The 11,605-nt window shown below is 37.8% G+C and overlaps 1 protein-coding gene across 3 annotated transcripts in view; it reads right to left on the bottom strand.

Moving 5' to 3' along the window:
- Window positions 1-4,367: 4,367 nt before the first annotated feature.
- Window positions 4,368-11,605, bottom strand: part of UBE2K (ubiquitin conjugating enzyme E2 K) — a 72,447-nt gene continuing 65,209 nt past the window's right edge. For 2 of the 3 annotated variants that reach the window (XM_032273985.1, XM_032273987.1), the window contains 2 exons: window positions 9,260-9,388; window positions 4,368-8,715 (listed from right to left, as the gene is read on the bottom strand). In XM_032273985.1, the coding sequence (XP_032129876.1) occupies window positions 8,641-8,715; window positions 9,260-9,388 (204 nt within the window). In that variant the 3' untranslated portion in view covers window positions 4,368-8,640. The remainder of the gene's footprint in view (window positions 8,716-9,259; window positions 9,389-11,605) is intronic. The other variant, XM_032273986.1, reaches the window with a different exon arrangement.

The following is an 11,605-nucleotide window of genomic DNA, read 5'->3' as shown; positions in this document are numbered from 1 at the left end:
GTTGCAGATCACTCACTTTCCCAAAGCAATTTTACTTCAGTGAGTAGGTGCCCCTTACCTATACATACTTACCCCCAAAGTCCTCAAGGTTTTTCTGTATATGACAGCCCTCCTTTAACCCAAACTCCATTGCTGAGTGAAGATAATATTGGGGATAAAAACATGGAGTCAAGAGATAACTAGGTATTAACTAACAGAACAGAAATGAGTTACTTAAACAGGAATAAGTATATTATTTAGTGACCTGGAAGTATGTCTGTTATTTAAAAGCTGTTCTCTCTGTGGACCAGTACTAGAGTTTGGAAGAGAATTATAGTTTTTTCACTATGAATTCTTACTACTGACTTTAAAGAAAGTAATTAGTTTATTTGGAATAATAATAATTTATTTTGAGACGGAGTTTTGCTCTTGTTGCTCAGGCTGGAGTGCAATGGTGTGATCTTAGCTCACCACAACCTCTGCCTCCTGGGTTTAAGCGATTCTTCTGCCTCAGCCTCCTAATTTTGTATTTTTAGTAGAGATGGGAGTTTCTCCATGTTGGTCAGGCTAGTCTCGAACTCCCAATCTCAGATGATCCACCTGCTTTGGCCTCCCAAAGTGCTGGGATTACAGGCGTGAGCCACCACGCCTGGCCTAAATTTTTCATTATTTATTTATTTGGAGGCAGAGTCTTGTTCTCTTGCCCATGCTCAAGTGCAGAGGCTTGGATCATGGCTCATTGCAGCCTTCAATTCGGGCTTAAGTGATCCTCCCACCTCAGCCTCCTAAAGTGCTAGGATTACAGGCGTGAGCCACCACACCAACAAAGAAAATCATGCGCATGTTAATAATCACTTCAGCAGACAATTATTCTGAATGTGTCATTATGCAAATTTTGCCATTTGATTTTGATACTTTAAGAAAGTTATCCTTAATAACTTTTATTTTTTTGAGATGGAGTTTTGCTCTCATGGCCCAGGCTGGAGTGCAATGGCATGATCTCGGCTCACCGAAACCTCTGCTTCCCAGTTTCAGGTTATTCTCCTGCCTCTGCAGGCGTGTGCCACCATGCCCTGCTAATTTTGTATTTTTAGTAGATGGGTTTTCTCCATGTTGGTCAGGCTGGTCTCGAACTCCTTCGGGTAATCCACCCACCTTGGCCTACCAAAGTGCTGGGATTACAGGTGTGAACCACCATGCCTGGTGTCCTTAATAACTTTAATATTATTCATTGAAAAACTAATTCACTGTTGATCAAAACAAGTACGAAATGTTGGATGCTCTTTAATTTTGACTATCTGTTGCCAGGTCATGAAAGCTCCTTAAATTCTTTTTTTTTTTTTTTTTTTTCCGGGACAGAAACTCACTCTGTCGCCCAGGCTGGAGTGCAGTGGCTTGATCTTGCCTCACTGCAACCTCTGCCTCCCGGGCTCACGTGATTCTCCTGCCTCAGCCTCCCGAGTAGCTGGGATTACAGATGTGGGCCACTATGCCTGACTAAACCTTGTATATTTAGTAGAAATGAGATTTCACTATGTTGGCCAGGCTGGTCTTGAACTCTTGACCTCACGATCTGCCTGCCTCGGCCTCCCAAAGTGCTCAACTTACAGGTGTGAGCCACCTCACCCAGCCTTTTTTTTTTTTTTTGAGACGGAGTTTCGCTCTTGTTACCCAGGCTGGAGTGCAATGGCGCGATCTCGGCTCACCGCAACCTCCGCCTCCTGGGTTCAGGCAATTCTCCTGCCTCAGCCTCCTGAGTAGCTGGGATTACAGGCACGCACCACCATGCCCAGCTGATTTTTTGTATTTTTAGTAGAGACGGGGTTTCACCATGTTGACCAGGATGGTCTCGATCTCTTGACTTCGTGATCCACCCGCCTCGGCCTCCCGAAGTACTGGGATTGCAGGCGTGAGCCACCACGCCCAGCCTTTTTTTTTTTTTTTTTTTTAAGACAGAGTCTCACTCTGTTGCCCAGGCTGGAGTGCAGTGGCACAATCTGGGCTCACTGCAACCTCTGCCTCCTGGGTTTAAGCAATTCTCTTGCCTCTGCCTCCCGAGTAGATGGGACTACAGGCATCGCCATCATGGCCTGCTAATTTTTGTATTTTAGTAGAGATGGGGTTTCACTATGTTGGTCAGGCTGGTCTCGAATTCAAACTCCTGACCTTGTGATCCACCTGCCTTGGCCTCCCAAAGTGCTGGATTACAGGCATGAGCCACCGTGCCTGGCTTTTTTTTTAAATTTTTATTTATTTATTTATTTATTAAAGACATAGTCTCACTCTGTTGCCCAGGCTGGAGTGCAGTGGTGCAATTTCAGCTCACTGCAACCTCTGTTTCCCAGGTTTAAGCAATTCTCCTGCTTCAGCTTCCAGAGTAGTTGGGATTACAAGCATGCGCCACCACGTCCAGCTATTTTTATGCATTTAGTAGAGACAGGGTTTAACCTTGTTGGCCAGGTTGGTCTCCAACTCCCGACCTAAGATGACCCACAGGACTCTGCCTCCCAAAGTGCTCGGATTACAGGCGTGAGCCACCACACCTGACCATGAATTCTATTTTATCCTAGATTTTTAGTACTTAAAGACTCAGTCTTGCTTCACAAAAAGAACATTTCATGTTGCTATTCCAGATTAAGGGGAATTCAATTTCTCGGCAAAGAAACTTACAGGCCTGCTGTGAGTTGGTTACAAATACCATAAAGACACAATCAGTTTTGCCATGTAAAATAATTTGTACAAACCCTGACAGTCTCTTCCAATTAGTAGCATTTAAGAAGGAAGGGGCAATCTACAGATAGCGAATGGACCTTTGAAATAGACCTAACAGAAAACAGATACTTTGCCAAACCATAACAATTTTTTTTTTTTTGAGACAGAGTGTCACTCTGTTGCCAGGCTAGAGTGCAGTGGCATGATCTTGGCTCACTGCAACCTCTGACTCCCGAGTTCAAGTGATTCTCCAGCCTCAGCCTCCTGAGTAGCTGGGATTACAGGCGCATGCCACCATGCCCAGCTAATTTTTTTTTTTTTTTTTTGAGACGGAGTTTCACTCATGTTACCCAGGCTGGAGTGCAATGGCGCAATCTCGGCTCACCGCAACCTCCGCCTCCTGGGTTCAGGCAATTCTCCTGCCTCAGCCTCCTGAGCAGCTGGGATTACAAGCAGGCACCACCATGCCCAGCTAATTTTTTTGTATTTTTAGTAGAGACGGGGTTTCACCATGTTGACCAGGATGGTTTCGATCTCTTGACCTCGTGATCCACCCGCCTCGGCCTCCCAAAGTGCTGAGATTACAGGCTTGAGCCACCACGCCCGGCCAATTTTTGTATTTTTAATACAGACAGGGTTTCACCATGTTAGCCAGGATGGTCTCCATCTCCTGATCTCGTGATCTGCCCACCTTGGCCTCCCAAAATGCTGGAATTACAGGTGTGAGCCACCGTGCCCGGCCAGCCTGAACAATTTTCAAACAAGGTATTTTGTTGGTGGTTTCAGATTAGGAACAGAGCAATCCTTTCATAGTTTAGCCAAAATTTAGTGTTAGAATTATAGTAACGTCTATACAAATATATTAAGTACTTTTACAGCTACGTCAATTACTTAATTTTATCTTCACAAACATGCTACAAAGTACTGAGCAAATATCTTACCTAGATGAAGAAACTGAGGCTCAGGAAAGTCCAGCTCTCTGCTCTTGGGTAAAAAGCTGGGATTAAACCCTGGACTTTCTGAAACAATTCAGTCTTTTTGACAGTACCATGCAACATTTCCAGAAAGCATATATGGAAACAGAATACAAAGTATTACTTAACTTTTTTTTGAGATATCCTTGCTTTGTAGCCCAGGCTGGTATGGGGTGCAGTGGGGCAATCCCGGCTCACTGCATCCCCGGTTCAAGAAATTCTCCTCCCTCTGCCTCCCGAGTAGCTGGGATTACAGGAACGCGCCACCATACCCAGCTAATTTTTGAATAGAGATGGGGCTTCACGATGTTGGTCATGAACTCCTGACCTCGTGATCCGCCTGCCTTGGCTTCCAAAAGTGTCGAGATTACAGGGGTGAGCCACCGCGCTTGGCCAACTAACTCTTAATTACTCTAAACTTTGCATTAGAACCTAAGCAAATAATGTCCTAGTTTTAATATGTTTAATTAGAACTAAATTTCAATGTTTTAAAATTCAAAAATCTGATACAATTTACTGCATTCATCATGTCAATCACTATGAAATTTGTCAAGGAGAAATACCTGCCTAGTTCTTATTCTTATTTAGATTAAGACTTAATTGCTTGTCCACAGATGAGTACCCAGAAATAAGATATAAACCATTTTCAGGGGAAAACATGCATGCATTTATTTTTAAGAATTCCCAATAAGGGGGGAAAAATTCAACATCTTTAAAAATGTGTTTATTTTTTTAAAAATCAGTTGTGTACAAAAGTGTTTCGTAGTTTTTAATTCTCAAGACAAATACCCAACCCTCCACCCACAACCCACCCTATTTCAATGGTATTTCTGGTAACCCACCCATTTTCCCCTTACAGGAAGTTAACGGCTCAGAATAGACCCTCCTACAGAATTTATCATCACTAACAGATTGTTTAGAATAGAGATCTAGAGAAGCTAACAAGCAAGGTTCCCTATAATGGCAGTAGACTTCCAGCAGACACCACAACAAAGCACCATCAATTGCTGAAAGCTAAAAAATAGATATTATTTTCAATAATATTTCATTTTCTATTGGAAAAGTTTTTAAATTACATTAAATAAGTCTCTTTCCCCTCAAAGAAATAGTCTAGCTTTTATTATGATGCCTGTAAAAAGTAGGTAACAGCAAGCAGACAAGGATCGTTAACAGCACAGTGTAATGATTTCTATCCACTCACACCTAGAATCAAACTGACAAACTGTGCCACACCTGATTATATATAGCAGCATGGTTGAAATAACCAAGCAAAAGGTGACACATTCAAACCTTCCATTTAGGTAATTGCAAGTTCATGAGGGTAGATCAGTCCAATAAAGCAGTAAATAACAAATGGGACAAGGGAGATACTAACACTCCCCTACCCCCATGCCACAAGATTTTTGATCTATATTGCAGCAGTGCAAATAGAATGTGTGACATAATATGTAGACACTGAAGAAAAGTCACACTTGGGAATAAAGGCTATTTATCAGCAAATACTTCAAGTTGCCTTCTTCCCAGCGACAGCAACTGGCTGATGGTAAGCATTTATTTTAAAATGGTACCAAAATAATGGAAATGCAATTTTTAAAATCAATGGTTTGTACCCTGGAATTGAAATTCCTCGAACTAGAAAAAGTGATTAATACAACATCATTTTGTAGAAGTCCATGAAATAAAGTTAACTGTAAACAGACAGCTTCCTTTTTCATATCTAAACACTGTTTCCCTCTACATACTAGAAGGTATATAGCTGGCTCCGGCTGTTCCCTACCCCAATCCATCTTAAATCTTTAAAACAACAGCAACAAAAATTCATAATTTCCTACATAGGATTGTAAAACATTATCATACACCTACAGCAGAGTTTTAAAAGCTCAAAACAGGCATACACTTATACCCAAGATTTGCTTTTCACATTGGTAAACTTATTAAGCAGCCTCAACAGTAATACAGTATGCTGCATTCTGTAGTGCATAAATAAGCAAAATCCATTTAAACTGCCAATTCTTTCCTATAGATACTTAAAAAGAATTATTTTGCATAGTTTTATGTGCCACCAACAATCATAAATGTGTATTACTTCTAAAAAAAAAATCAGTCTTTCATTTTATAGATTACTCTCTTCAAAAGCAAAATACTTAGACTCCAAACATTTATATATCCTTGAACGTGTTGTGTTTAAGTAAACCACAGTTTTAATTCCAAACATTTCGGGTTGCCAATTCAGAGCATCTAATTCAGTACCCAGTTCCTCAAATATTTATATACCACTGAATACTTATTTGGGTCCATTAAATGCCACTCATTCATTCATTCATTCTTTCAGTAATCAGTATTGAAATACTATACAGCTAATTATTTCTTCCTTTAAAAGAGGCACATACTCAGGAACAGGCCTAATTATAACAAAAGCCTACTGGAGTATCAGTGACTTCTAGCAAATCCGCCTGCCCTAAATGGGATTTCACTGGATTTTTTTTAAAATATGATTTTTGAGGCTTTTAAAACTGACAAATGGAGCCAACTCAAAAACATTAAGAATTACAAAAATAATTTCCACCAGGGTACTTTTCCCTTAGGCCTGATCTTTTAGTGTCTTTTTTCCACACATATTTAAGGCCAGAGGAAAAAGGCAATTGCTTTAGTTTCTATGTTTGGGTAACTAAATCTACCTGCAGACAAGAGAAAGACAAAAACCAAATAGTACAGTGGGAAATATAACAGAAAGGACAAAAAAAAAAGATCATCACATTAAATGTAAATGAGGTAAATTTTTATAATAATCTATTATGAAGAACGTCTCAAACCAAATATTGTACTTTCCAATTTCATGGGCACTGGGGATACTGAAGTGTAGTTAGATGGGTATATACCCTATAGGGCTCATGTGCATAAAAATCAAAGCAGGATATAGCTGCCTCCAAGAGTATGTATGTATGTATGTATGTATGTACCTACGTACGTAATGTTTGACCTTTAGTAACCTCTGAGCTCTCTCACCTTCGTCTAACCACAGGACAATTACATAAACCCTGATAATACAGGCAAAAAATAAACTGGGTAGATGTGTCTGATATTTTTAAACCCAAATTCTATTAATACTACCAAATTGCTCTCCACTTAAAAAAAGTAATTCTAACCAATAATGGAGAAAAACCATCCACATTTTCACACAATCCCACCTTACTTCAAAATATAAAGTACAAGGTTTCAGATATTTAAAATAAATAAAGAAAAATCCTGTTTCCTTTGGCATCTTTAGAAAATAAACTACAGCAATAAAAGGAGGTGATTGTATAAAGACATGCTTAAGCAAACATATGGGGAAAAACAGCAACTTGTGTTTAGAATGCAATAATATCAACTACAAGAGTTTACTGTTAATTAGGAAAGCCTTACAAATTTTTGGAAGAACCTTCACATCTTTAACATTACAATATATTTAATAATGGTTCTTTTATTGCTTCTAGTATCAAGATTATTGAGAAGTCAAATGAAGTTATGCTGACTTTATGATTCAAAAATTATCTTCCAAACACTTAAGGATTATAATTTAAGATAAATAACACTTAAAGAAAGCAAACCTTTTATAATATGACTTTCAATATACAGCCTTACTTCAATTCAGTCTGATTCCATTTTTGTTATTTTGTATTGGTCCTAAAAATTTAGAAAGAATTGTATTTCTATATGTAGAACTGCCTGCATAAATCTACTTCAACCTTCATAAAATGGTCACATTAGTGTTTGATCTTGCAAAACTAATAATTTTCAAACTTTTGAACTTAGAATGAAATGTAAATTTAATACAAATAGTCTATGTACAAGAGAAGGTAAAGTTTTAAATTTTCATATTATCAGAAACATCATAAAGAAAGCTAGATTTATATCACACTTCTATTCCTATGTGCATCTGAAGTATGTACAATAAAACACCAACACAGCTTTCAAGTGTCAATACGGGAAGTGCAAGCAAGAATGATTGAAGTTATCCAATAAAGCAATCCCTATAGACCCCAAAATTAGGCTAAAAATTATTGGAAACAGTTGACTGCATCCTTGCCAGTTCTCAAAGAAAAATGTCATCATTTTAAAAATAAGTGTCAAATTCATTGAAAAACTAAGTTGGGTTCTTTCATTAAACCTGGGAATAATGTAACATCAAGTATTTACTATTTTTACAAGAGAAATAAAATTGGCAGTTCCATTTTTACATTAGGAAAAATTTAAGAGTATTTGAAGAACTGGGACAAAACATTTCCAACCTAAAAATTAAGCAAGGGATACACACTGTCCCTCAGCACATTTCCTCACCAAATACAGAGAAATTTACCATTAGAATATTAGCTGTGTGTGTTAAGGGGGGAGGGGAAAGACATTAGGTCCCAGTCTGTTGACAAGGACAAAAAGGCTCTGAATAGGTCACCATCTTCAATTCTGAGTTAATCTCCTATTTAAGAATTCTCAAATGCTTAAAATGGTGGTCTTTTCAGCTACCCATCCTAAGAAGTCAAGTACAAGCATGCAAGTAAATTCACAGGCACAGAGGATCCATGTTAAAACAGTTAAGGTAGCTGTGATGCAACACCAACAATTTGAATGGCCCTGACACACTCAAAATATTATCTTAATTATTCAACAAAATCCTGAAGCAAACTCTTGCTAGTCTTGGTACACTGCTAAACACTAAAGTAGCATGTTTCTTCCATGGTTTTAGCTTAGCTCAAGGAATTTTTACACTATTAAGAAAAAAAATTAAAGTATTTCCCCTTTTTTAAATTTACACAGACGTTTAATTAGCTTTATTTACAGAGCAGGGATTTTTTTTTTCAGTCTCCAATGGTGCCTAGATAACATCATTAGGCAAGAATGCCAGTTTAAAAGAAATCTATGCAGAATCCTAAAAATAACAGATGTTGGTGCTCCTCAAGAAGAGGCAAGCTTGACTATATTAGCAGCTCTTTATGCCTCAGTTACTCAGAAGCAATTCTGTTGCAGTCTCTACATCCCATGATTTTGAAGACAAGGCCACTATTACTGCATTCTGTAAAGAAGAAAAGGGGACAAGAAATTAAATCTCAAGGAAACATTTAAACAGTATTGAACCACTCACTCTCTTTATATTGAGAATTAACACCTTGTTTCTTTTCTGTAAGTTGCTTTACACTTGCAGTGCATGAAAAGCTTCTAAAATCAATGACTGAAATCAGTAAAAAGAAAAAAAAATCACTGATTTTGAAAACAGAAAATTTGTTTACTAAAACTAGATTTTCTCTTATTTTCCTTTTTTTTTTTTTTTTTGAGACAGGGTCTTGCTCTATCACCCAGGCTAGAGTGCAGTGGCATGATCATTGCTCACTGCAGCCTCGACCTCCTGGGCCCAAGGGATTCTCTCACCTCAGCCTTCAGAGTAGCTGGGATTACACGTGCTCAATACCACGTCCAGCTAATTTTTATAGAGATGGGTTTCACCATGTTGCCCAGGCTAGTAATTTCTCTTACTTTCTAAACCACTTTCGTCAGCCAAGAATTTGCAATAATTTAAAATCAATCAATAGATCAAAGTCAACATGCCCTTATGTACTTACCCTATCAAAGCCCATAGCACATAGGTTTTCTATTTTTTTGGTGTATTCTGGACTAGAAACTGGTGCTCCAGCATACACATGTGCCCAAAGTCGAGCTGTCTGTTTGAACATTTCGGGATTTTGTTTGTACTATATGGGGGGAAAAAATTGATTGAGATGGCATTACAGTTATAATATTTAATATGGTATTTCAGCTCTTAATTGCCTACAACCCTACTTTTGCAAATAAAACAAATCTACATTTCAAATGTGATTCACTCTGCATTATAGACAAGCTATGTCACTTGAGAAAAGACCGCTTAACCTGAAGCTTTGACTCACAATTTGTGTTGACAATAAAGACAAATAAAATTAATCTACTTTGATCTCCAAATTCAACAAATATAACTAGCAAAAAACTAATATTAGGTGAAGTGAGGTATTAGAGATGTTCTGTACAGCAGCAAATCTTATACAACTAAACACAGAATTACTAGCTTATAAAATATGTAAATATGTGGACATTAGAATAATTTTTTACAATGTGACTAGCTTTTGCATTAAAAACAGTTCAGGCTAGAATATCACTAGATTCTCCTGCTTTCTTACAGTTGCATTAACGTACAGAGATTTATGGAAACCCCACATGGAAAGTCCTAACTTATTAAGTATCTTGAGATGATTATAAACTCACAATAGAGTACTTTTATTAAAAGACTTCCCATATGCATTGGAAGAGGTAAATTTATCACTTTGGAAACACCATTACTTAGTAAAGCAAAGTATAAATTACTATTCAATTCACTTTACTATTTCTTTTAAAGGCACTTTATATGTTTAAATATATTACATATTAAAATGATAAATCTTGTTTATACCACTGCTTCATAACAAGGAAATAAGTTAAATTACTGAACTACTTTAGGAGCTAAGAAACCTCAGTCCAACCTCAACCTCTAAGGCTTAGAGCACAACAGGAAAGCAAAGCTGGAACTCAAGCCATGATTTTAACAACCAAATATGAATAAATAGCACATATATAAAACATGGAAAACCCTAAGTGGAAGCACTCTGAGGCAAATAACAGAACATAAGGATATAGACATAAAGCAAGGAGTAAACAGATATTGAAGGGAAAACAAGAAAGGTAATATACAAATTAAAATCTTACAGGTTAAAGAAGTTTGCCAAGAGGAAGTTCCTCAGGCAGAGGAAATATGGAGAGATTGGATACAATATGTAAAAATAAATGCAATGTTTGAAAAAGCCTGAGTTTGAAGAAAACAATTCAGGAAATAAAGCTAGGTCTGCAGAGAGTTCAGATCTGCAAGCTAAAGAATTTGGACTCGAGCAGGTGATAACAGAGCTACAAACAAGTTTTTGTTAATGAAATAAAGTAAGATTTGCACTTTATAAAGCTACCTGATAGCAATGTAGAAACAGAGAAAGGAATAAAGAGGTTGAGAAGGGGAGATCAGAATAGTCGAAATGAAACAATTTTTAAAAAGTGACCTATGGCAATCAGAGTAATTATGTAAATATAGTAACAGAACGATACAGGGAATGGTTATCAGGAGAAAGACACAGAGAAAAACTCCAAAGGCTGTGACTTGGTGGTTAACTATATGAATGTTCCTTGGATGTCTCAGTGTAACACCATCGTTCTATTAACCTATCATTCTATGATACCATCACCAATTTAGGTAAACACCAGGCTTTCATGCTTTTTTTTTTTTTTTTTTGAGACGGAGTTTCGCTCCTGTTACCCAGGCTGGAGTGCAATGGCGCGATCTCGGCTCACCGCAACCTCCGCTTCCCGGGTTCAGGCAATTCTCCTGCCTCAGCCTCCTGAGTAGCTGGGATTACAGGCATGTGCCACCATGCCCAGCTAATTTTTTGTAGTTTTAGTAGAGACGGGGTTTCACCATGTTGACCAGGATGGTCTCGATCTCTTGACCTCGTGATCCACCCGCCTCGGCCTCCCAAAGTGCTGGGATTACAGGCTTGAGCCACCGCGCCCGGCCCCAGGCTTTCATGCTTAGCAGAAACGGCAAGCCTAAACATTTTATCAATGTACAGGTGGTAACATCAGTATGGATATGACCATCCAAGTGTGAGTGTGTACAGAAAATAAAGGTAACAAGGTCAGAACTGAGGAATACATTTAAAAAAGAAGAAAAATAATTGTGGGAACGAACAGAGAATAGCTATAAAGCTAGGAAGAAAAGAGGGTAATATCTTAGAAGTAAAGAGAAGAAAAACTTTCTAAGTTAAATAAATTAAAAAAAAAAAAAAAAAAAAAAAAAAAAAAATGTTCATTATATTCCAATGGCTTAGAATCTTATTTTCAAACCTTTTTTTTTTTTT

Source organism: Sapajus apella, unplaced genomic scaffold (genome assembly GCF_009761245.1).
Source record: "Sapajus apella isolate SASKATOON/1434 unplaced genomic scaffold, GSC_monkey_1.0 scaffold5, whole genome shotgun sequence".
In the NCBI taxonomy this organism is placed as follows: Eukaryota; Metazoa; Chordata; class Mammalia; order Primates; family Cebidae; genus Sapajus; species Sapajus apella.
This window is presented reverse-complemented; position numbering and strand designations above follow the sequence as displayed.